At 41.6% G+C, this 27,204-nt stretch overlaps 1 protein-coding gene across 5 annotated transcripts in view; it reads left to right on the top strand.

Moving 5' to 3' along the window:
- Window positions 1-27,204, top strand: part of BRAF (B-Raf proto-oncogene, serine/threonine kinase) — a 119,423-nt gene that overhangs the window by 79,807 nt on the left and 12,412 nt on the right. For 2 of the 5 annotated variants that reach the window (XM_065397596.1, XM_065397593.1), the window contains 9 exons: window positions 10,103-10,262; window positions 13,471-13,507; window positions 17,947-18,083; window positions 18,831-18,948; window positions 19,295-19,379; window positions 19,795-19,971; window positions 21,766-21,812; window positions 22,559-22,677; window positions 24,151-24,282. In XM_065397596.1, the coding sequence (XP_065253668.1) occupies window positions 10,103-10,262; window positions 13,471-13,507; window positions 17,947-18,083; window positions 18,831-18,948; window positions 19,295-19,379; window positions 19,795-19,971; window positions 21,766-21,812; window positions 22,559-22,677; window positions 24,151-24,282 (1,012 nt within the window). Of the gene's footprint in view, window positions 1-10,102; window positions 10,263-13,470; window positions 13,508-14,942; window positions 15,063-17,946; window positions 18,084-18,830; window positions 18,949-19,294; window positions 19,380-19,794; window positions 19,972-21,765; window positions 21,813-22,558; window positions 22,678-24,150; window positions 24,283-27,204 lie in introns of all 5 variants that reach the window. The other 3 variants (XM_065397592.1, XM_065397594.1, XM_065397595.1) reach the window with 3 other exon arrangements.

Below are 27,204 nucleotides of genomic sequence, written 5' to 3'. Positions count from 1 at the left end.
ATATGGCAGTGGCCACATACTTCTCCATGTTAAGGGGGGACACTCATTGTGGAGGTCCAGCATTGCAACTCCAGATTGAGTTCTACACAGATTTCTAGGAAAGTGCCCTTCTGCGTCCTGAAAGTTTGCAGCACTGTCCCAGCCCACCGGTAGGTGCTGACTGGCTGGGGCCACAAGTAATGTTGCACTGAGTAAAGCCTGTCCCAGAAAATATTGTGCAGAAGTAGCTGCTCCTTCTCTAGTAGTATCTGCCCGGCATTGTTTGTGGTATCCATTTTATCCACATGGAGGGAGAGGGGTCAAGTCTGGCTTAAGGGGAAAGGGGGTTCTTGCCCTCAGGCAGTGGGAAGCCCTGGGCAAGTCTGCCCTGCACTCACCCCACAGCAGCAGCTCTTGCCTTACAGGGTCTGAACTTGGCTCCCTACTCTGGGTGATGCGACCATGTGCCCTGAATGGGGAGCCAGGCCGTACCCTGTGGACAGGGGCCACCGCTACGGGCTGAGTTTTTTCATTTTCTTTTCTTTTATACATTATTTGTTTTATTTCGTGTTATTTCATATTTGTGAAAAACACAGGGCTCTAGCGATCTTCCATCTCCTTCAAAGCCACCTGCTTGATTGCCAATACATCTGGAGTGCCCTGTTTGTGTTAATTAGTTGTGCCAACTTATTTCTAAAAACTGGACCCCCTGAGGCTCTACCCCTGCCCTGCGTCTTCCCCTGAGGCCCTGCCCCCGCTCTCCCCCCTCCCTTTTCCTCATTGCTTGGTCCTCTCCACCTCCTTCTGCTCCAGGGCTGGGACGGGAGTTTCAGCCTGATGCGGAGTCTGCTACTTGCCTGCCCACGAGATGCAGGTAGGAGGTGGCCCTGGCTGGATAGGGGCTGGCAGGCAGGTTGATGACCTGGTGCCTCTGCCCAGCTTCCCGTCCACGGTAACAGGACTTTTGGAGTATGGTCAATACATTTGACGGGATGCTGCCAGGTCCCCTTTTTGACCAGAAAACCAGACACTTGGCAACCCTAATAATGGTCAGGATCAAGGTGCTCAGCATCCTGGCTGGCTGTAGTTTGAAAATTTGTTTGAAACTTCGAAAAAATGGTGCTGGCTAGTGAAAAACAGGCTAATTATGGCATACAGTGAAAGGAATCATGGGAGTTTGACCCAAGTCCCAGAATTCCAGTAGGTATCTCACAATCTACCATGACAAATAACTTATAATGCACTGAGCCTAGCGCCAGAAAATTGTACCCTGAGATACCAGCCCAGAAAACGGCGCTTATTTTGAAAAATCATAGTTCTGTGTGGATGCTGCTTCTCACAAGCGAAGTGGCCTAAGCCACTTTAGACAAAGCAATGTTGGATACACTCTTTCACTTTTATTGTATCTGTGTAACTATAGTGAGGGAAAAACTATGTCAGAAAACCTTTCCTGGGTAGACAAAGCCTTAAGCACATGAAAAGTCACGTTGGTGGGTGTAAGGAAACATAGACAATTCATCTTTGGTATTTGTAAGGGGAATAGAATTTTAAAAGACAATTATATATTTAAAAAAATGTTTCAGGCATCTAGATATTTTGAGGACATTGTGTGTGTGGGGGGGGAGGAGTTGTGGTTCTGTAAGATCTATGAAATATTAATTGTCATTTGCAGGCATATATCCAAGCTGCATTCCTATTCCCAGTGACCTCGAACTTGCATCACTTGAAGTCAATGGGAATGTTGCTATTTGTGACAGTGGGCAAAAGATTAAATCTTAGACTGTCTCATTAGTGCAATAGCTTAGGCATGCTCTCCTTTCTTGGGAGATTGAACGTTACTTTTCTCTCTAACAGAAATTCCTGCAGGTTGATGTCAGTAAAATAGGAATCAAAACAGGACTTCATCCTCCCTTCTAGCACAAACACGCTGTAGAAATACAGAGTCTGTTTTCAATTGTTATAGGAGTTAAAGTAATGTCTTTTAAGGGGTAGGGATGTGCCAGGCATTTGCCATGTAGGCCATTAATATTTTATATATGACTGATTTAAAGGCCTCCACAGTGGAAGACTGGAATATATGTATATGGGCCTGAGAAGATGCTGTGCTGGATAATGTGACAAACCTCCCAGTATGCCCAGAAAGAACTCTCTTCTCATATAGCCTGGAAACTGAGAGTTAACCACAGCCACAAACATCAGAGAAGCAGCAGACTTTCAGAATTTGGCACATAAACTACTCCCCTCCTTTATGAGTCCTGGAAGTGCATCACAGCACCAGTTTGCTGCATCTGTGCCACAGTAAACAGCGCTTCTCATAAGAACATAAAAATAGCCCGATTGGGTCAGACCAAAGGTCCATCTAGCCCCATATCCTGTCTTCTGACAGTGGCCAGTACCCGGTGCCCCAGAGGGAATGAACAGAACAGGTAATCATCAAGTGATCCATCCCCCGTCACTCATTCCCAGCTTCTGGCAAACAGAGGCTAGGGACACCATTCCTGCCCATCCTGGCTAATAGCCATTGATGGACCTATCCTCCATGAATTTATCTAGCTCTTTTTTGAACCCTGTTATGGTCTTGGCCTTCACAACATCCTCTGGCAAGGAGTTCCACAGGTTGACTGTGCGTTGTGTGAAGAAATACTTCCTTTTATTTGCTCTCTGATTTAGGCTACTGTTCCTTGGATTTTGTTAGCAGCTCTCCCTTCTCTCCCACCTGCTGCTGCTTCTCTCTTCCCCTCCTTATCTGCACTTTGTACCCATATTGTAGGCTGGGGTTTAGAGCTGCAGCTGAACCCCACACACAGGTAAGGTCATACCCCAAAGGACAATGGACTATCCCTTCTTCTTCAAGTATTGTCTCTATGGGTGCTGCACTGTAGGTGTGCTTGCATCCCTGCGCTGCTGATAAGAGAACTTTGGTAGCAGTGTGCATTAGGCCCGCACATGTGCTGTTTCCCATTGTGCTCTGCCACAAGGCTAACCAGCACTGCACAGGTGAAACCTTCTCAACTGCCTCAGTTCCTTCTCAACTGCCTCTGGCTAGAGATGAAGCCATTGGCAGTCCGTTCATTGGATCGTTATCTCTATTAGAATTCAAATAGTTAATCCCATTCTTAGTAGTAGAGTTCTTCTAGTTTTTTCCCCTTTGTCTGGGGACTACCCCAGTGCAGGGTATGCCCAATTCCCTGGGGTTTAAGAGGTGCCTCTTGTGCAAAGAGACCATCCCAGTAGTGGACAGACATTCCCGCTGCATCCATTGCCTCGAGGAAAGCCACATTTCCCAAAAGTGTGGTGTCTGCCAACAATTAAAATCCAAATCTCGGAAGGACTGAGAACTGAGACTAAAACTCCTCCTTATGGAAGCAGCCCTTCAGTCTTCCCCGGACCTGTGCCAGGAGTCACCCACGTGGTGTGAATCTTCCCCACAGCCCTTGACATCTAAGGACTATGAGTAGAAGAAAACAGCCACGGATCCCTCACAAAAGGTTTCAAAAAAGAGAGCCATGGGTCCCCAGAGTGAGACTAGGGATAGCAGAAAAAGATCTCTGTCACGTTGGGTATCATCGGTACCAACTGCACCGAGGCCATCCGAACATGCTCCTGAGGGTCTGGTGTGGCCATAGCGCATGAGGGTCTGGTGTGGCAGGTACTGTTGATGCACCTAAGGACCTGATGGGCATAGGCACCGAAGCAACAGTACTGACAAGGAAAGGCAAGGACAGAGGCTGTACCACCTCCGTGAATGGGCATTACCATTGGCACCGTCAACGATATGACATCCAGCCTCAGAGCACTCGGTATGGCCCAGATTGCCAGCTGCCTCGGTGCCATGGACCCAGCACTGACAACCACCGTTGGTACTGAGTATGACAGCACCATAAGAGTACAGACACTCAGAGGATCTCACGGGTATCTGAGGTACCAGAGTCTCCCCTGCTTAGTACCGGGGCCCCAATACTGAGTTTACTTTGAACACGGGAGTCTCCACCGGTACCATGTCATGCACTTCCATTCTCTGGTGGAGACTCAGATAGTGAGGAGAACCATGCTCCTTATAATGTCCGCTACCAACCTTGGCCCCCACAGTCATACCCTTCATCTGCGCCTCAACCCCTGTGGTATGGCCAACCATGAGCCTAACCATGAAGAGACCCTTTCCACTGCCCTAGTGGCCCTACTGGGATCCCTGGATGGCATACAGACTCCAGGCCTCCCGAACATCTAGTGTGGCACATCATGAACCTTTGAGGCGCTCTCCCTCAGCCACAGTATCCAGAACCTCTGAACCTCCTGAAGGGATCATGAAAGAAGAGGAGGTCACACTACAGACCAACATCTCTTCCTTCTCTCTAGGCAAGGCAGTGATGCCTCCTCTGCTGTCTCTAGCAGACTCTTCAGGCTATTTCAAGATTTGGCAAAATAGGTGGCAGACACTTTGCAGATACCTCTTGAGGAGGTAAAAGACACCCATCATAAACTCCTGGACATCTTGCGCTCCTCCTCTTCCTCCAGAATAACTCTCCCCATCAACGAGGTCCTTCTGGACCAATCCAAGCTTAGATGGCAAACTCAATCATTGGTCATGCCTACCTGCAAACGGGCTGATAAGAAATATTATGTCGTGGCTAAGGATACGGAATTTTTTCCCCATCCCCTCCCTAATTCAATTGTTGTGGATGCAGTGAACTCCCTAGGTCATCCACACCAGGTGAAGTCTACCCCTTATAACAGTGACTGGAAGCGTCTCGACCTATTTGGAGAAAGGCCTGTTCGTCCACCACACTGTAATTTGGAATTGCAAATTATCAGGCCCTGACAGCAAAATATAATTACATCAGTTACTCCAAGCTCAACACATGTATTGATCAGCTCCCAGAATCACACCAGGAACAGTTTCATGCCATTGTTAACGAAGGACAACTGGTGGCCAAGACAGCACTGCAGTCAGTGCTTGATGCAGCCAAGACAACAGCCCAATCCATCTCCACAGCTGTTATGTGGCGAGCATCATGGTTGCACCTGTCCAGCTTCCCTTTGAGGGCAACAAATTGTTTGCCGAGAAGGCTGACGTGTCCCTCCATACTCTCAAAGATTCCAGGGCTACTCCTCGGTCATTAGGGATTTATATACTTGATAAAAAAGAAAATTTAGTCTTGAACCTCAACATAAATCCCACACAGCACACTTTCCAACTCAGTGCTACTATGAGCCTCAGAGGAAAAAAATCCAGATTTTCAAAATGCAAACCGTCAGACCCTCAGTCTTCCTCTTCACAACCATCCGCCTCAAAACATTAGTTTTGATGCCTTGATTAGGGCGCCGAGAGACCACTCCCCTCAACACCAACTCCAGCTAGCCAACCTGTCGCATCCATTTGGGTATACAATCTATTTTATCTCCCTTCCCCCTCCCGCAACACCCTTTCCCATCCCTCTTCAGAGACCCTTCTCACAAGAGTCTGTTTTTACAAGAAATAGATCACCTTCTCCGCTTAGGAGCCATAGAACCTGTGACTCAGCACCTATGAGGCAAAGGTTTTTACTCTTTTTATTTCCTGATACCAAGAAGGGAGGTTGGAGACCCCATACTGGACCTCCGAGCACTGAACAAATTTGTCAAGGCTCAAAAATTCAAGATGGTCACACTAGCAGTGATTATTCCATCTTTGGAACAGGGAGATTTTGTTCTCGGCCCTCAACCTACAGGATGCCTATTTTCACATATCAATCTTACCTTCTGACGGACAATTCCTCAGATTTACTCTGGACCAGGATCATCACCAGTACAGAGTATTCCCCTTTGGTTGCTCATCGGCTGTGAGAGTATTCTCCAAGGTCCTCTCCGTAGTGGTAAGGGGATCATGATCTACCCCTACCTGGACAATTGTCTCCTCAGAATCCTCTCCTTCGACGAGGCTCTTCAGATCACCCAAACAACTGTGGAGTTGTTCACGGATTTGGCCCTACAGATCAATGTCCAAAAATCGACGTTAGCCCTGGTACAGTGCCTAGAATTTATAAGAGCCAATCTTGACTCATCACAGGCGAGGATGCTCCTTCCACAGCACAGGTTCCACAACTTGTCCACACTCATAGATTCAGTACAAACCAGCCCTCTAATATCAGCCAGACACTGCCTTCAACTTCTGGGGCATATGTCTGCAAGCAGGTCCCTGATAACTCATGCCAGGCTTCACATGAAGTGTCTCCAGGTGTGGTTCTGCTCGGTTTACAGGCCGAACAGAGACAGACTAGACAAACCTCTGTCGCTACCCACCAAAGTCAAACACTCCCTGGACTAGTGGAAGGACCCAACAAATGTCTGCACAGGGATCCCCTTCTCAGAAACTTCCCCATCATTACTACTCACCACTGAAGCATCCCTCATAGGGTAGTGCGCACATCTCAACAACCTCACGACACAGGACAAGTGGTCGTCCATGGAGATGTCTCTTCACATCAACCTCTTTGAACTCAGAGCGGTCAGATGCGCTCACTTCCTTCCGCTAATCAGAAGTACACATACAGGGTCATAACAGACAACATAGCATGCATGTACTACATTACATAAACAAGAGGGGCACCAGATTACCCTCCCTTTGCACAAAAGCACTAAAGCTATGGAACCTGGTGCCTTTCCCACAGTGTCACAATATCAGTGTTGTACCTTCCAGGAGTACAGAACGCAACAGCAGACAGTCTCAGCCACAGGTTCCCACATGACCACGAATGGGAGATGAACTCAGAAGTACTACACAACATATTCAGATGGTGGGGGACACAGACCGTAGACTTATTTGTCTGAACAAGAAATGTCCATCCTACTGCTCCAGGGCAGGCCTCGGACAACACTCCTTAGGGGATGCTCTCCTTCTCTCGTGGGATAAGGGCCTTCTATACATCCCTCTATTATTAAAATTCCTGTTAAAAATACACAGAGAGAGCAAACGTCATACTGATTGCTCCCACCTGGCCGAGACAGCTGTGGTACCTTTACCTGTCACAGCTGGCAAGGTGTTTGCCAACCCCTCTTCAACCCACTCCATACCTCCTCTTGCAGAACGAAAGACACACTCCCCACCCCAACCTGCAGATACTCCGTCTCAACGCCTGGCTCCTTCATGGTTTAGCGCATAGAAAGATCCTGCTCTGAGAAGCTACAGAAAGTGTTACTACACAGTAGGAAATCGGCTACTCGTCATATGTACCTGCAAAAGTGGACCGGGTTTCAGATTTGATGTAATTCCAAGCAAATTTCCCCGACATCTGCTACTCTCTAAATGGAAATCAGGACTATCTCTTAGTTCACTGAAAGTACACCTAGCAGCCTTTCATCAACAAATAGAGGGATACCCAGGTTCTCGCATCCAACTACAAAATGATTCCTCAAGGGTATAGTAAACCTTATTCCCTAACCCAGGCGTCCCACCCTAATATGGGACCTAGAACTTAGACTACTTAAGAGCCTAACTAGGCCGCCCTTTGAACCCATGGCCACTTGTTTGCTCACATACCTGTCAATGAAGACAGCATTCTTGGTGGCAATCGCCTTGGCAAGGAGAATAGGGGAGATATCAGCACTGATGGCTCACCCCCCTTATACAGTATTCTTTCGAGACAAGGTTACTCTCAGACCGCACCTGAAGTTCATCCCCAAGGTGATTTTGGTTTTTCACATGAATCAACTGATTCACCTCCCAACTTTTTACCCTAAGCCTTACTGGGATAACAGGGAGGCTGTACTACACATGGTTAGAAGGACTCTGGCCTTTTACCTGGACAGGACAAAGACCTTTAGGAAATCTCCTAAGCTCTTCCTTTCCATTGCAGACTCATCAAAAGGTACAGCAATATCTGCACAGAGACTCTCAAAATGCGTCTCGAACTGCATTAAATGATGCTATGAGATTTACAAGATCATTCGTCCCTCTGAAATCTGTACCCATTCCACCAGGTCAATTTCCACCTCAGTTTCCTTCCTCAAGAATGTCCCTATTTTGGAAATCTGTAGACCAGCCACCTGGGTGTTTGTACATACCTTGGCAGAACACTATGCAGTTACAGGTGACTCGGCTTCTGATGCCAACTTTGGTGCTGCAGTATTATCATCCATAACAGATGCACCTCCAAAACCCCAGCCCTCCATTGGGATACTGCTCATGAGCCACAGCAGAGCACCCATAGGGATACTACTTGAAGAAGAAGAGGAAGTTACTCACCTTGTGCAGTAACGATGGTTCTTTGAGATGCATATCCTTAGGGGTGTTCCACGACCCACCATCCTCCCCTCTACTTCAGAGTTCTTGTCAGGGACTCTGCAATAGAGAAGAAACTAAGGGGGGTTTGCCCATGCAGCTCTGGTTAGCCCCATGGCAGAGCACAGTGGGGAGTACAGTGCACGTGCGGGCCAAATGGACACTGCTACCAAAGTTCTCTAATCAGCAGCTCAGGGAGACAAGCACACCTACACTGTGGCTCTTTTGGCTAATGTTGAGTTCTAATTTGACTCCTGAACCACTGAGGTCGGAGTACCACTGTCTTAAAAGTAAATGATGCAGGCTATCCTAGATGGGAAAACTCAGGGTCCCTTATTCCCTTGCAAATGTTCCCCAGAAGGAAAAGAAAATCAAGACAGATTGTGCTTCCCCAGTGCTTAGCTTTTTGGAGAAGGGTAGTGAGTGCACAATAATTTAGTTGAAAGAAGCCATCTATTTCCAGGGCCTATGCTAAACTATGTAAAATCTCTAATGAAGAATTGGATAAATATGGCTCTGCCCATAAGTTAGACTTCAAGGTATCCTCCTTGGGTTAAAAATAAAAAAAGACCACTGTCTCTGTTGAGGGTGCTGTTGCCCCTAAAGATCAGTGAACAAAAGATTAGAAAGAATTTAGTTAAAGGGGACATGATAGAACTTTGTTGGTTCTGCATGCTGCTTTGTCCTTTGCCTCCACTTCTAAAGCCCTTCCCTAGCCTAGCCTTTGTGGATGTGGTTAACTCATCTATGAGTCTCCAGACGAGAGGACTGCTCTGTTATGAGAAGACATATTTGCAATTTGTTCAAATTGACTGTTACCTGCTATCAGGTGTGCTGTAAGTGTAAAGTTACCTTTGAAGAAGAAAAGCAAGCATTTTTCATTGACTTTTTGCCTAAATCTATTAAATCTTACCAACAGACCCAGCAATGATTGACCTTGAATTGAATAATAGACAAATATTGATTTACTACCCTTAACCAGAGTACCAAGATAAGTGACATCTTGCCTTTTTACTAATAAAAAGGATAGGCACATGTAGATACTTTCTCTGTTAAGTAAATGCACAGGACTCCACAAATCAAAGGTTAAGGTTTTAGTGGCATTTTAATGACCTGCAATAGCTACTTTTCCTCAAAAACTGGTCTTTATATTCTGAACTGTATGTTTCAGGTCAAAGCTCTCCAATTCAGTTATTGTAATATTTATAAGTAATGTTTAAAAATATTTAATTGTTCTAAGTGATTTGCTGAAGACAGAGGTTAAAAGTTAGTATTTTTATTTTTAGTTTGATACTAATAATTCCAATTACAATGACAGCCGTAACATTGTTACCTTTGCTAACTTATAGTTTTCAGTCCATCTCTACTGCGCAGCAATCCTATTCTTATATGCACTTTATTCTGCGAGATCATTCAAACGCAGGTCACTGGTGTAGTACATCACCTTTAATTCTCATTGGGTTACCGTTACGAAAGGGGTACCACATTTGCCCCTTAGTATAAGAAACTGTGGAGCAGCCCATTCTCTGCAATGCACATCTGACCTCATTGATTCCCAGCATAAAGGGATTAACACAGGTAACTAGATGCAGTAAAGATTGTTTATGCTTTAACCCCAGAACATTCTGTTTCACTGTTTTGTAATTAGGGAGTTCACACAGAAGGGATTAGTTACAATTAATCCTAGGGGAGTATAGACAGTTAAATATAAATTGGTTTTGATTGGGTCTTTATACTGGCCTACTAAAGAAATGATCTTTTTATATATATCGTAATTGAAAAGAAAAGGATTTGCCACACCCACTATAGAATATGTGAAGCCATTTGTACCCCTAAATCCTCTTTTTCCTTGACTTTGTTTCTCAGACCACCAATTCTCCCTAGTCCTTCTCCTTCAAAATCCATTCCAATCCCACAGCCCTTCCGACCAGCAGATGAAGACCATCGGAATCAATTTGGGCAACGAGACCGCTCGTCTTCAGCACCCAATGTGCACATCAATACAATAGAGCCTGTCAATATTGATGTAAGTATCAATATAAGTTTGATCAATAACAGTGGAGTTGATCAGCTTTCTCAATACATGCCACTGAGCTCGTAAAACACACAAATGTTATTGTTCTAAATAAATCCTTGTTGATCTGCTTAAATCTTCATAAATCCTAACTAACAAGAGAAGAGTTTTTACCAGTCAGAGCTGGGAAAAATCAGGCAATCCCTTCACAAATAATATTGAATCTCTCTTGACAATCCTATCCCCACTTCTCCACACAAGCACACTGCCACTAACAATTAGTTTTAAGATCAATTCCTGAACTTGTTATTGCTAGCAACACCCCAGAGTGATGATCCTGAAAAGCCAGTAACAACTCTTGTAAGACATCTCAAGTATTGGAAATGTTGTTTTAAATGTTTGCTTTCTTGTATCACTTACAATGGGAATAATGTTTCTGGCATTGGAGGATGTGGTTCTTGCAATAAACTGAATTTGAAATTACCAGATGCTGCTTTGAATCTCAGAAATGGTCTATTGCCCCACATGTATCACCCTTAACATTCTCCTTGAACCTCCAATAATTTTCTACAATATGATTGTCTTGAATTTTTTTGTCTGTATCCTTTGACATTTTGGAGGCTGAATTTTAACATTTATGAAAATGCAGGACAAATACATTGTTTCGAACTAGGCATAATGCTGGCCAGCACTATGCAAACTACTACTAACACCAGTATCTTCCCAGTTTTTCTAACACATACCTGTATCCTAGAGAGACAAGGTGAGTGAAGTAATATCTTTTATTGGACCAACTTCTGTTGATGAAAGAGACAAGCTTTCGAGCTTACACAGAGCTCTTCTTCAGGGCTGGGAAATGTACTCAAGAGTGTCACAGCTAAATACAAGGTGGAACAGATTGTTTAGCATAAGTAGTTAAAACACATTTTCAAGGGAACATTCAGTGAAGTGGCCTGTTAACACCTCTCCAGTCATAGGGAGCGAAAGCTGGGGGAGGGGAGGGAGGGAAAGGGGGAGAGATTTAATGGGTTATAGATTGTTGTAATAAGCCATAAATCCAATGTCTCTATTCAGTCCGTGGTTTTTTTAGTTTCTAGCAAACTCATGAATTTAAGCTCCCAGGCTCGTCTTTTGAAGGTGTGCAGGTTTCCTTTGAGGATGATGACTGAGAGGTCAGATATAGAATGATCTTTTTGTGATAACTGTTCACCCACAGATGATATGGTATTTTTGTCTTTTAGCATTTTTCTGTGTGAGTTCATTCGAGAATGTAGTGATTGTCTTATTTCACCTATGTAGTTGATATTGGGTCATTTAGTGCACAGGGTGAGGTATACTACATGTTGTGCTAGGCATATGTGTAGGATCTTGAAAGGTGTGTTGTGGAGGGTGTTGATCATTGTAGCAGTGGAGATATGTCTGCAGACTTTGTATCTGTTCTGGCAGGGTCTGGTGCTGCTTTGAGTTGGTGTGTCCTGGTCTCTGGGGAGCTTGCTTCTGATGATGAGCTTGGAGAGATTGGGGCTATGTTTGAGGCCATAAGACAGGGTTCAGGAAAGATTTCTTTCAGGATGTGGTCTCCATTGAGTGTGGGTTTTAACTGTTTAATGATGCCCCATATGGGTTCCAATGTGGGGTAATAGATGACAACTGGGGATGTACAGTTGGAGGGGGTTTTATTTCTATAGTGAAGCAGGTTCTCTCGGGGTATATGGGTGGCCCATTCCATGATGTGATCTACTTCTCTGGTGGAGTGTTCTTGTTTGGTGAAGGCGGTTTTAAGTGTGTTAAGGTCTATATCCTGGAATTTCTCCTCAAAACGTGTTCTGTGGTATCTGAGTGCCTGGCTGTAGACAACAGATTTCTTGGTGTGTTTGTGGTGGTTACTGGATCTGTGAAAGTAGGTCTGATGACCCGTGGGTTTATGTATATAGTTGTCTGTAGGGTTCCATTGTTGAAGCTAATCGTGGTGTCCAGGAAGTTGATGTTAGTGTGGGAGTGTTCTAGAGAAGGTTTAATGGGTGGGTGGTGGTGGTTAAAGTTGTGGAGTAAGGGAGTTTAGGTCGTCTGCCCAGAGGATGAAAATATCATCAGTGTATCCCAGGTATATCATTGGTTTCATGGTGCATTTGTCCAGAAATTCTTCCTCAAGGTGGCCCATGAAGAAATTGGCATATTGGGGAGCTATCCCAGTATCCATGGTTGTTCCCATGATTTGGACAAAGTGTTGTTGAATGTAAAATTGTTATGGGTGAGGATAAAATAGATGAGTTTGGCGATGTGATTGGGGTACTAAAGCCTGAATCCTGGTTTTTAGTACCATTACCTGTCTGTTAGCCTGCCCTCTGAAAATCACTGAGTTGTCAGTTGAGTTGTTTTGATTTAGCAGCAAAGCTACCGAAACATAAAGATGAACAGAGTCCTTGAACATATGATCTAAGTAAGAGCAAAAGGTTAGTACATTAACCTACTGGGTCACCAGGCCACCAGATTCAAACACTTAAGGCTCATTGATGAAAAGTGATGCGTGAAGGGAATTTGCATAACTTTTCTCTGTTCAAAAATTTACATAACTTTTCTCTGTTCAAAAATTTACTATTTGTAAAATTGCTCAGTTATTGTGTTATGGTCCCTGGATATTTTGTAGCAAATGCAATCAATGCATACTACATTGCAACCTAAAAGAACCTGATAAAATTAATCAACATCTTTGAAAAGAACTTGAGAGCATTTGGTGTAGAAATCAGGTACCTTGTTACAGGAAAAGCTTAAGGAAACTTTTGTGAATCAGTATCGTCCACTTAAGAAATTGGTGTCCCAGCTTCTGATGTGACATTCAAGAGCATTTTATGTCTCTCACAACATAACTGGAAAAATTATTCCTGATTTGGTTCAATTTTTCCCCTTTCATGTTGACTAATTGCAGGCCTAAATCAATACCTACAAGTATGCATCTGTTTTAACTAGCCTATACTTCAGGTTAGTGTTGGGTTACACTATCTGAAATTAAGTGATTTCTTAAAGTTTCATACATTATTATATATTTTGTGTGCTACTGTAATTATTAGATTGTAAACTCTTCAGGGCAGAGGCTGGCTTTTACTCTTTGGACAATTCTTAGTGTGATGGAGCTTCAATCCTGATGGGGCCTTTTAGGCAATACAGTGATACAAATAATAATATATGAACCAGATACATACACTTGTGCTTTTGTTTGTAGGACTTGATTAGAGACCAGGGGTTACGAGGAGAGGGAGGTAAGTAGTCTTAGAACTATCTTCTCTTACTAAATGTAATTACATGATTGCCTTAGCCCCTCCCCTTTGTACTACTTCATTCCTCCAAACACAGACACAGAGAGAAATGTGAAGAGAGCAATGAAATGTATTCACATTTGTTTGTCCATGATGTTTAGCATCTGTCTGATCAGGGTTTCAGTCATTCTAGGAGTGGGGGAGAGGGAAGGAGGAAAGGCTGTGAAATGGTAGCCAGTGTTTTTTAATTTTAAAATAATTGTATTTCTAAAGGGGAATCCCCTCTGTTCCTGATGGAGCCTTGAGGATTCTCCCCAACATATACTTAACCTCCAATCCCATTCTCAAAGCCCTTTATGCCAGCCACGACCCTTCCACCTAAGGAGTCATCAGGGACTTCCTTTGAAGTCTGTCAACATGTTTTGTGAACCTGGCCATATAAACTGCTGTGTCTTGTAAATGGCATTAGATACTTGAGCTCCTTCTTCCCCTCTCCCCAGCTGAAGCTGCTGCTTTGCTGTACTGCATGCCTTTGTTAACCTGGGAAACAAGTAATTATGACTATTAAAGCCTGATCTCTTGTATGCCTTTCAACAGCACTGTTGTAGACAGCCTTAACTCTTAGCTAAGGCAAAATTAGTGAAAAAAGACAGAATTACCATTTTTCTTCACGTGTCACACATGAGCCCACAATCACTACTGTGAAGTCTGCTTTCCCTAGGAAGAACCCTAAGCACTGGCTGTCAAGGTCTTGTGAAAATGTCTCCTTTGCTGTACTTAGTCACTTGAGATGACATAGCTGACTCTTAATAAAGAGGAGATGTATGTGACCACTCACGCTGCTCCAAATAATGAACAGGCCTGATATTTCCTATTAACTATGACTTGCTTCACCCCTCAGCAAAGTCTTGAGTTAGCCTGATCTCTCTAGCTCAGTGGCTAGGGTCTTATACCTTAAGCTACAGCTGACTTTGGTTTTGCCATCTGTATCTGTTAACTAGTAAGGTGGTAGCTGGCTACTGCTTTGTGTTTTCAGGAGCTATGATTCCTTATACTGGCTCTAGTACCACCCCTTTTTTCCCCCTCTTTAAATCCATGAACCTACTTATAAAGAATTTGCCAGTTTTAACTATCTTGTATGTCTTGGTAGCTGTGGCTTTCAACAAGTTTTGCCCATTATGTCCAGCATTTAAATGTCATACTATCATGTCAGTTTTAACTTTGGTCATAAGCTGTCTGCTTGGCATCTGAGAACAATTGGCTATTCCCATTCTTGAAAGCATGTTTTTAATAATTGGAGATGTTTTTTTCCCTTCAAAATCCAGAAGCAATCTATGAATAGGAGTCAAAGCCTCCTAGTTATTTCCCATGACTTCTTTCATTTCTTCTGTGTGTCTGTCTTCCTGTCTCTGCCTGCCCGTCTCTTTCTCTCTAACAGCCCCTTTGAACCAGCTGATGCGCTGTCTTCGGAAATACCAATCCCGGACTCCCAGTCCCCTCCTACATTCTGTCCCCAGTGAAATAGTGTTTGATTTTGAGCCTGGCCCAGTGTTCAGAGGTAGTTGGGCTCTTCTTTCTCGTTTTCACCCCAAACAAAATAAGTAACACTACAGATGCTGTTTGTGCCTCACCCTCACACCGTGTGTATGTAAGTGTGTGAGTTTACCAAAACACCTCAATTTTTTGCTTGGCCTGGCTGGAATGCTTTGAATGTGCTTTTCACACATACTCACGTCCACCTTTATACATATGCAACTACTGTATGTTAAATCTGACTTAAAAGTTCTAAAGCAAGGAATTTCAGAGTTAAGGTTTCCATACTGTCCCTAATATAGCTTGTTTATTTCAGGGATCTCAGATTGCAGTGGAATGAGGCCAAGGACATAGTGACATCCTTAACTTTGAATTTCCTTGACTGTCAATTTAATGTTCTAAGAGTTTTCTATATTTAACATTCTCTGTTTTTTAAAAGTACTGTAAGAAATAAATTGCAAATTGCAAACATTTCCCTTGATATTTTGTTAGGTCTTAGGCTTTTGGAGATCACGTAAGTGTCAACTTGCTATGATTCATATGTTTTCAGAGAGTTGCACTGACATCAAGTTGGGGATCTAGATAAGTTGGATCAGATCAGACACTAGTGCAGTTATTGCAGTTCTCTGCATAGTCCCATTAAAGTCAATACTTGTTTGTGTACTAAAATTACTAAACAAGATCATCATTTTGATTTCTTATCAGGCCTAAGGATCTCTCAGGCATGAGGCCGTCAATAGATCTGTTGTTGTATTGTACAAAATCCCAGAGTACTCAGTGGGATTTCATATACTAAAGATACCAAGTATTAAACAATAGCCTAGAATATTAGTGTGTGTGTGTGTATAGATAGATAGATAGATAGTAATGGATAGTCCAGTGCATACTGTATATGTTTTTCAAATACTACTATCCTGGCTGTTTCAAAGATTTTTGTTTCAGGATACTAAGAGCAATTCACTTTATGGACTAAACTCTTGGGAAATTGTTCCAATGATCTTTTTGAAGAGAGGCATTTGCTATTCAGTTTTCATCTAACAGACATGACTAAACAAATCAGAATTAATTAAATATAGTGCATAAAATATATCTTCAGATTGCAGGCTGATGGCTTGCTGTACAAGTTTCAGTCCAACAGAAGCTGAAGTAGTCAAACTATAATTACTGGAAAAACAAGGCTTTAGGTTACTTACAAATAGATTAACTAAAGCAGTTCTAGCTTTGTGCTGTAATCATATTCTCATGGAAGGCTGAGTATTGTGTTGCTATTTCTGTATCTTGTGTTTAAAGTTGAGTACAAGACCTACCTCTAAGGAAGAAACCATTCTTGTTGAACTTTGACATTACAGCTAAAATCTATAATCTAATAAGGTTGTAGGAAAATTGCATCTGTCCTTTAAATGTCAGACAGTTAAGTTGAAATGTTTGTAATTCAGAAACATGTAAAATTAACACAAAAAGCCTAGCTACTACGATATTAGTATAAAAAGGAGGACATACTAAGGTATTAGATTTTAAAAATAAAACCCCACCCTTACAAAATCAGTGGTTTCCAACTATTGGTACAAGTCTGCTTAGGTAAGACATCTGGCACATTTATCAGTACTAGTGCTTCACACCTTTATGATAATATTCTAGCTACTCCTTCCCAACCTTTATGATGAGTTTTCATGATGGCCTGTGTATCCCTTTTGTCTGCCTCCCCTTTTCAACGCTGGGTTTTGGAGCAATGGGATCAAACCTAATTGAAAGGGCAGTAGCAGCCGTGGTCTCAGTCTGGCAGGCTGGTATACCCTGAAAAGTAGGAACTATTGAGCTCTAGTGCAGCAGTTATTAATTGGGATTTTAATACTGCTTCAGTAGAAGTCTCCTTTCTAACAAGAATGGAGCTGCTGCATGAATTAGAGGAAGGAAAAATAAGTGGCTTGTACCAATTCCTCAAGCACCACTGTAATAGAAAACATCTGTGAAATACTGGAGGTCTTGCATGGTGACATGTAATGATTAGCAGAGCAGCACAAACTTAACTAAAAAGTGGCCCTGTTTTATGTCCCTCGTGTTGGGAGTGTCAGTTTAACCTCGCTACTAATAATTATAGGCTATTTTAGAAAGCAGTATCTAGTTTGAAGTGTTCTGTATAAACAGGCATTGAAGCTCTGAAATGCAATCCCTGTTATTAGTGACATTTTTCTGTGTAGCTTTGTTTACATACACTGTATGCTAGGCAGATGGACTGCTCTTTTTGTATTTAATGGAATAAAACTCAAGCAGCTAACTAAAGTACTTGTTCTTTTGAATCCCCAGTGCACTCTAGTATGCTACTTTGAAATAAGTGCTCTCTGCTAGCAGCTAGCTTTGAAACAGCCAAATGTTTTTGAGATGGCACTTGAGGACTCAACTGGAAAACATCCCTAGTTTTTATAGTCAATCCATTTTAATCCCAATTTGTTGCATCCCTGCAATTGTCAGGGCCCTAAAAAGTTGGCAACAGCAAGTCTGGGAAGCTGGCTCTGTTAACTAAAGTATTACATTTTTATTTTTGTTATCAAAGAAATTGGATATATCAAAAATAATGTGTAGTGGTGTTTTTGTTGTTCAAAGAGACTGTCCTTTTAATAAATCAGTAACAAGGCATTGAAGACTCTTGGGCATACAGGGATGTTTGCTGTAGATTAAATTTTGGTCTTTCCTGCTTTCTGAGTAAGACTTCAGTACTAATCAGATATTAATACAGTATTCCTAAGTGCACGTTTCCGTACTCTTAACATTTACATTTGTGTTTGGAGATATTGCATCTTAAACACAATTCCTTCACTTAATATTTTTTACAATAAATTAATATATACACTGTCTTTATTAAAAAAAAAAATTACATACAAATTCTTCCATTTATCTAATCTCCAATTTAGGTTCAACCACCGGTTTGTCTGCCACCCCACCTGCCTCCTTGCCTGGGTCCCTTACCAGTGTGAAAGCTTTACAGAAGTCCCCCGGACCACAACGAGAGAGGAAGTCATCCTCATCCTCAGAAGACAGGAATAGAATGGTAAGGGGCAGATCAACTATGTATTACTGCTTTTGTATTAGGCATCCTTATTCCTTTATCAAAGCCATCTAGAATTATTCTGGAGTTACTGATATTTGCTATCATATACGTTAAGCCAATAAATAAGATAACAGGACAACATTAGGCTACTTGGACAGATGTATGAATCAGTTGTAAATCACTGAGTATATACAGGTTTTCTAGGTGGCATCCAAAAGATTCTATATACTTCATAGTGTGGTGCTGATCTCCCTAAGAGAAAAACTTTTAAAATTTTCTTACATCTCACACATTTTAGCTTCCTGATTCTAGATTTAGCCTAATCCCCTGAAAGTTACTGGGTTTTAAAAATTCACAATTTAACCATTATTTGTCTTTCAAATTCCAACCTAGTCATGAGTTTTTTGGTTTATTAATAATATCTCAATTTTACTAGTGACAACTACCAAAAATCTGACTCAGTGATGAATGCCTCCATGATAGGAAATTATTTAGTGCACCTCTGTGCCAGAGTATAGAGGTACAGTATGTGCTCATCTTCAAAAAAATCACAAACACTTAAGAGTAAAGATTAAATTATAAATAAAATATTACTAAGTACTTACTCTGGAAATCAAATGAAAATAAATTTTGCCTAATGATAAATGACCTATTAAGGCTTCAGGTTTAGAAAGATACCCAAGCAACCTTTAGCTGGGAAAAAACCTGTTTTAATGAAGATTACTACAGTTGCATTTCTTTTCAAAGAAAACCCTTGGTCGACGGGACTCAAGTGATGATTGGGAGATACCAGATGGGCAGATTACAGTCGGACAAAGGATAGGATCTGGATCATTTGGAACAGTCTACAAGGGAAAGTGGCATGGTATGTAATCACTGTGGTAAAGTACTGTTACCAAGCTTCATAGAGGAAGTTGTCTGGGTGTCTTTTTATTTAATTTTTCATTTAAACAAAGCAGTAGATCAAATGTGTGATATTGGAACTTCAACAAGTTAAGAAACAGATATCTTGCTAATTTTAGCGAGTAAAGTAATTATCACACTAAAGATGAATCCTAATTACTCATGAGCCTGAGGTGTCCATCTCTTATTGAATAAAGATTTCCAAAAGTATGTGTATGTGTGTTATGATCTATGTTGCATTTCCTCATTGAGTGATCTGTGTATACTATATACATCTTAATTTTGTTTATTAAATGGCTATTTTTAAGGTGACGTGGCAGTGAAAATGTTGAATGTTACAGCACCCACGCCTCAGCAATTACAGGCCTTCAAGAATGAAGTAGGCGTGCTCAGGTAAGACTGTGTAAATTATCTTTTTGATGACACTAGATAATCAATATGCATTTACATAGCTTCAGGAGTTATAACTCTTGGGTATTCTATTCAGAACACTGCACTTATTCCCTTTATCATAATATTCAGAAGCAGAAATAATTAGCATTTTTCAGAAATATTTTGGACCTATTCCTAGTTTTTCCTTTCTAAAGATAAATTTGAACAGTGAGCAATTCTTGACCTGGCATCAGAAGTGTTTAAATCCTTCCATATAGTGAAAGAAGTTCAGAATACTGCACACACCCAGGCTGTGATATTTCCTTGATGAAACCTGCATTTGTATATTAGTACATCTAAAGGCAGTCACATCATCTGGATTGTGAAATTTCCATTAGTGCTTTCATTGATTTCCAGTGAAAATTTTCTTCTACAGGAAAACCCGACATGTGAATATCCTTCTTTTCATGGGTTATTCAACAAAGCCACAGTTGGCTATTGTTACACAGTGGTGCGAGGGCTCCAGTTTGTATCACCATTTGCATATCATTGAGACCAAATTTGAGATGATCAAACTCATTGATATTGCACGACAGACTGCACAAGGCATGGAGTAAGTATTGCATCACTTGTTTGCAAATGAACTTTGAGATAATATTGAATTCTTCTTTTTCTTTTGCTCTGCACTTGAAGTGCAAAATGAAGTTAATATCTATGTGCCACGGCCAGAGTCCTATCCTGATATATCACATCATTTTATGACAGTACTGAGTTATTGCTGCTGAAGAAAAGAGTAAAATAGGCCTTCTACTGTACTACTGTTAGAAGCATGGAGATATATTACTCAACAAGGAATATTGTTCCAAGAAGTAATATTTCAGCAGGAAATAAAGGTACTTAACAAAAATTAAAGGTAATTAGATAAACTTTAGTATGTCTAACTTTAGTCTAGTCAGTCTGTTTATCAAAGCCCCTGTAGTTCTCGTGTTAAGAAGAGTGAAACAGTAAATTTGCAGAAATCTGAAAATCTGTATCCAGAGTATTTGATTAAAAACCAAATCCTGCAAATCCTTTAGCTATTGCCAACACTTCTATTACAGTGGATGATCAATTCTAATATAAAACACAGAGTTTCAAGACTGAAGGAAGAATATTTATCAAAAAGATGGGATGCCAAGGTTTAATTATGAGCTCTGAGATATAGTGTTAGGTTTAAAGCAAAGGACCAAATCAGTAGTCATCATGATCTTTAACCTGAGGCTTATTAACACTGAGATTTTACCTAAAAATCCTAAAATAGCAATAAAACAATAACTTTAGGGCTGTAATCTGTTGATTACTCTGATAATTCATATGTGTGCTGTTGTTTGTAGTTTAGAATACAATCATATTTCATGCATTCAGTGAAAAACTTGTGTTGAATTATGTACAACAGTTGTAAATATGGGATCTGCATTTTGGCACTTTGCAATCTCTACTTGCCTTCTAGTAATTTATACAGTTTTACACATTGTAGGATCCCCATCCCCAGGCATCTAGCACCTTACAATAAAAAATAAAATAGAAATAAAACAATCACTCCGAATGCGCAATGAAACAGAACTCTGCAATATACCAGAGAAGGCAGATTACCTCATCAGCATTCAGGATCAGTTTCTTTACTGTTAACTTAAACATGTCAACCTCCAATTCTGATACAGATATTTGAGTTTCTAATTTAAATACTAGAATTCAGTATTTGAATAATACAGCTATTCATATCAACCTTAAAGAGCTCAGGTGATCCTGCAAGGACTGTGTGAGTAATCCTAACTCACATGGGTAGTCCCACTGAAGTCAATAGGACTATTTGTGTAAATAAGTGTTTATTGGACCCATATTCTGTACTTCAACAAATTAAAATACTAGTAAGGTCAAGATTCACCCTCTGACTGAAAAATTATCAAAGTGACTAAAGTTAATAATAGTTCCAGTAGATAAGATGCTATGCTGAATACAGTGGTATTTTCAGTCAAGACTTGGTGTCTGGGGATCACCATAAAGAAGGCTGGAAGGTGGAGCTGTTCAACACAGAAGGTCATTTCAAAAGCTTTGGTTGAAATTCCTCGATGCTGGCTTCGAATGTTGAGTTAAACACAAATAAAAAACAAGGTTTCTGCAGCACAGCTGGTTATGTTATTCTTCAGCAATGCCAGATTTGACACTAGAAATCTAATTCTTTCTGCAAAACTGCTCCTGGTTTGATAGGACTATCAAGGGTAACTGAAGATTTACTACTTTGACTCTGTGCATTTTTAATATGTAAACTGTTTGTTGCTTCACTAGAATAGAGAGTGTACGTTGAACTGTTGATGAATGAAACATCCTTTAGCCCATCCATCCCAAAACATTCTTTGTTTCTTTTCAGTTACTTGCACGCCAAGTCAATCATCCACAGAGACCTCAAGAGTAATAGTATCCTTTCCTAAAGATGTGACCTTGGAACATGACATGAAGCCTCTTTCTTGTGCCAGAAATGAACTTCCCAAAGTGAAAAACAGCTCACAAGTGATTCTTTTCAGAAATGTTAGAGGAGAGTTGACATTTGGGTGGGAATGGGGTAATAGTACCAAGAGCAGAAAAGAAATACTCATTGCGCCTTATAATATGTTCACAAAGGGAAAGCAAGTTTTGTTGAAGTATCAGCATTCAGATAACCATTCATCTTATGAACATGGAAGGATCCTGACAACTCACTCACAGACTTCCACTATATCTGCTGTTTCCAGCAGCCCTTTAAGGATTTGACATTGTAATGTGATCATCTGGTCCATAGTCTGCTTAGTACTAGTCTAACCATTATAGCTATCTTTAGAGCAGGGGTTCCCAAACTTGGTTCGCAGCTTGTTCAGGGTAAGCCCCTGGCGGGCTGTGAGATGCTTTGTTTACCTGAGCATCCGCAGGTATGGCCACTCGCAGCTCCCAGTGGCCGTGGTTCGCCGTTCCCGGCCAATGGGAGCTGCTTTAGAGGATAGGACTTCACAGGTGCTGGCTATTTGGAATCTAGGCCTATGCGAGAACTGATCACTTGAAAATTATACTTTGTATGGATGCTACAAACTGGTACACCTAACACTGCAGGCAGAGGGTCATGTAATGTGTTCGTGCTTGATAGGAATCTGTAGGGTCAGTGCTTCTTTTCCTTTACATTTCCTCCATAGATATATTCCTTCATGAAGACCTTACTGTAAAAATAGGTGATTTTGGTCTAGCCACAGTGAAATCACGATGGAGTGGGTCCCATCAGTTTGAACAATTGTCTGGGTCCATTCTATGGATGGTAAGTAAAGGGGAATGGTGTAGTCCTTTCAAATTATTTGGCTGTAGATGGCCTTTGAAACGTCAGCTCCTATTCTTTCAGAAGGTTTCCATTTTGACCAAAGGTCTCCAAACACCACCCCTCAAGCACGCAGACGTATAGAATCTGACTTAAGCTGACATGGTCAAGATCAACTAAATTAATACTTGTAATTCTTCTTTAAATACATTTTTAAAAAATCAGCAAAATCTGAAATGTTCTCACGTTTGTTTAAAAATAATTTGCTTTTAAGTTTGATATATTCAAGTGTAGCTGATGTGAAGAAACTATCATAAAGATTATCCAGATTGATTACCTCTTCAGAAGAAACTTATTTAGTTTTGTTTAGCCCAGCTTTACCCTCCATCCACACCTTAAAACTTTGATGGCGGTCAGGGTTGTTTTAGCACTGTTGTAATTCCAGTTTCAGAATTGCTTCTCAGTCTGTAAAGTGTCAGTTGGCCTGTCATAGTGCAGTAATGAACTCACCCAGTTTGATAGCCAATGGATTTAGAAATTCATGTTCAGATCCACCATATTAATGCTGTAGCCCCAGCAGTTCTGGACAGAGCCATCCCTTGGATATGGCGAATCAGGGCAACAGCTCCAGGCCCCATGCTTCAGTGTGCGTGTCATGCGGGGGGGCGCTAGGCCGGGGGGGGGGAGGAGGGGGTTAGGGGTGCCTGGAGGGCCAGGGCAGCCCAGGGGGTGGGATTACAGGTTCAGGGGACCAGGTTGGCCTGGGAGTCTAGCGGGGGCCTGGTGCCGGCAGCGGGGGTCGGGCCTGTACTCACTGGCGGGAAGCACGCGTTGCATTTCTTTTTCTTGCTCGCCCACTGCTGCACTGGCCTTCAGTGTCCTAGCGCCGCCAGAACACGCCAGCGCCAGGCTGACCCCATCCATTGCCCTTCCGCCCCAGACCCCTCTCTTTTCTGGGAGCCCCTAGCACAAGGGGGCCCCCTGGCCCCTAGCACAGGTGCCACCATGTGACTCTCCATCTTCCCTCACCCCCCAAGCACTGGTGTCTGTTCCCCACACCAGATTTCACCTGTATGTAAAATATTAAGAGGGGCCTATACTGGCTGATTTGTCCTGAGTCCCGCACCCCCTTAGGGACGGCCCTGGTTCTAGAGCATCTGTTTTCAGCAGTGGACCTGAACAAATCCAAGTACATGTTTCCAAAGTTACAAGATTTTAACAAATACCTCTGGTACAGCAACTAACTGAGAGAAATTGGGTAATCAGTACGGAGGAGAGAGAGAGAGCATGGAAGCCTATGTGTTTTCCTATTGAGCAGTTGGAGCCTAAAACTGAAAGACTGCATTTGCATGGCACCTCACTTGCTGTTGTTTCACTGCTTGTTTGTTCTTTTTTTAAAGCAAAAGTTTCATATTTGGTGTGTGAGATGGCAGCCTGAGGTGGTAAAATGCAGAATAATCCTCTTTCCTTTTACAGGCACCAGAAGTAATCAGGATGCAAGATAAAAACCCTTATAGCTTTCAATCAGATGTATATGCATTTGGGATTGTTCTTTATGAGCTGATGACTGGGCAGTTACCATACTCGAACATCAACAACAGGGACCAGGTAAAGAGAGCATGGGTTTGGGGAGGTTTTGATTGCACTGTCTCACTAGTCTGTTGTAGGTGTTAACTGCAATGTAGAATAATTTAGGCATGTGAAATGAACAAGCGAATGTTTTTCAGCTGTCCCTTCTCAGTGTAGACTCATTTTGGCCACCTAGCATCATTCTCACACTTCTTTTAATTCTTTTCTGTTTTTCTTACTGCAAGTTTCAAATTCTGAAAACTGTGTGGCAGGAATCTGCTTAAAGAGAGAACTTGTTATTTATGGTAATCTAATTTAGTTTTAATGATCTGCAAAAAGCAGGTGATCTTCCGTATATTCACATTTATCCACCTTCCTCCTTCCTGATTACTTCAAATTAACATAGGCTTGAGAAATAGTTCAGGAAAAGAACTGAGGAGGCCAACAGATTGTGTCCTATATTCAGCTCATACATTGAAAAGTGCATACATTAGTTAATTGAAATTCAGGATTTCAAGCAGCTCCCAAGGTCAGCTTAGTGAAACACATGGCTTTCCAAAGTGTGCATATCCTGGAAGAAGATTACTTAATTGTGACCAACTAATCAGTAAGTCACGCAGTGTTGAGGGAACATAATATGCCTCCATGTAACAATGTTCAGAGACCTTACTTGCTTCATAATTTTTCAGTTTAATGTGGAAATTGGATGTGTGTGTATGTGTCATGGCCTTTAGTGAAAACTGTCTAAGGTCTGGGTGATGCCATTTGTTACATTCTTTGTGTCTCCATACCTGTTCTTGTAGTGTCAATATTGAGAAATGCAGCCATAGCAATGTTCATCCACAGAACTTAATTTTAGATGGCTGTGTGACAGGGTGCTATCAGCAGCACCCTGATCACTGACATTGCTGCAGCCTGGAGAAGGCTGAAGGCAATTACACACTTTCTGATGAGGGACTGTGAGCATCTGGGTGACAATCACTGGGTTAACAAGGTAATTGGGGAGAATATAAGGGGAGGAAACAGTCTGCAAGGGGCAGCCTGAGAGGGGCTCAGAGGGTGAGCCTGGGCTAGGGAGTGAGGGCTGCAGGGAAGCCTACCCTTGCTATAAGCCTGCATTGCATGCTGTTATGTAAGAGGGGAATGAATACACACTTTGGTGAAAGATAAACAGCCTGGTGTGTGTTTGTGACTGAGAAATCAACTGAACTGGCCAGGCAGTGAGGTTCACCAGATAGTGACAGAGGCGCCCTGTGACAGGCTGCTTCCATATATGTCAGAATGCTTCACAATTCATCAGATCTTGAGTGACTCATTTGCTTTCTTGTTTCTGCATTTTACATCTTTTAAAGGAGGGGAAAATGCCGACATTCCCAGCCAGCAGGCTGTTACCACTTACAAGTTGTACTTGGCCCTGTTTCATTTTAATTTTTTGACAGCTCTGACTCATGAATCAGTTTTGTCTGCCTGGTGATAGATGACATGGATGCTGACTGTTGTTTTCTGAAACAAATTTTAAACCACAGGTGCAGCTGATGTGTAAAATGCAGTGAAATGCCTTGAGTTTATCTTCTTCGGTCCATTGACTGAAAAGGATGTAAACAGGGCGCTGTATGTTTTGACAGTTCTAGGCCACGAAGAAAACAAACAGTTTAGCTATGACATGAAAAGTTAAGTCCAAGTTTGACAGTGGGCAAAATCTATGTCACTCCTTATTGGCTCTGTGATGTAATTGAACTCTGGCATGCCTGTTTATAGATTATGCAGGCCTTAAATTAGGACTACTGTTCTTGTGATGTTCCCCTACTCGTAAAGATTTTTTTAAAAAAATGAAGTCCTCAATGTTAATTAAACTCGTAATATTGAAATCAGCAAACAAAAACAAATTATCAATAATTTCAGTGTTAAATATTTACTGTAGTCTAAAGAATGCTGTCTCCTGGATGGCAAAAAGTCTGTCTCTTTGGAGCAGAAGCAAGGGGTAGACTAGACAAGTTTTTACATTGGATACTTAGTTGGTGCTTGTGAGTTTCCAAAGATGTTGTGTGGGAGCTTCAGGCTATCTCCTAAAGGGAGGGCAGAAGCTCTTTGGGTCCAAAGTTTAAAGAAGGAGCAGTAGAATATGTTAACTTAAGCAGCCTCCATATGTAACTTGCTTTGCCTCCCATACAAGACATAAAATAATTACATTTCTTTAAATGTGAAGTCACAACACGCCTGCTGGATCCATCTGGCTAGTTATTCAGCAAAGGTCGTGTTTGTCTGTTACAGCATGAATAGATCTTTGACTAGTTTGAAGAGGTTTTTAGTATCAATGGAATGTTCAAGCTCCATTATATTTGACCTTTGCTTTACATAATAGTGTCTGCTTCATATTTCTAAAAGAAGATGCACCAGAATTTACTTTGCCTTCCCACTAGATATTTATTGAGTTGGAGTTGTGTGCTTCAGTTTTAGTCCTTTCTGGAATGCAGGCCTTCCCTGTTCAATAAATTGGTATTGAAAATGCAAGATCTATTTCCAAACAAAGCAGACCTATAGCACTCTGGCTCAGTAGAAGAGAGGCAATCTCTCCTTTCCCAATATGTTAAGAAAAAGTAGTCAGAAGAGAATCAGGAGAATTTCTGATGGAAAAGTATGGTGCCATATGTTTCTTTAATTGTCCTAAGGTGTGAATTTGCCACTGACTTCTGGATAAAATAGTGCAAAATCATTAAATGGCACACAGTATTTTTCCTTTAGTCCTGCAACAGAGCCATTTAGTCTTTTTATTATAACCTCTTTCGGTGTTCAAGAATTGTTCCTTATATACATTCCTGCAAATAGTATTGTCTACTAGCATTTATGGTTCCCCCTTAGTTCCTTTTTAAAAGGGGAATGGAAAAAAGAGCATAACTCCTTTTCTACTGAAATGATTTATGAAGTATATCAGCAAAGTCATTCGTCTCAAATGATTTGGAA

This window comes from Emys orbicularis, chromosome 1 (genome assembly GCF_028017835.1).
Source record: "Emys orbicularis isolate rEmyOrb1 chromosome 1, rEmyOrb1.hap1, whole genome shotgun sequence".
Lineage (NCBI taxonomy): Eukaryota > Metazoa > Chordata > Testudines > Emydidae > Emys > Emys orbicularis.
Note: the sequence above shows the minus strand (reverse complement) of the source record. Positions and strands in the feature narration are given on the sequence as shown.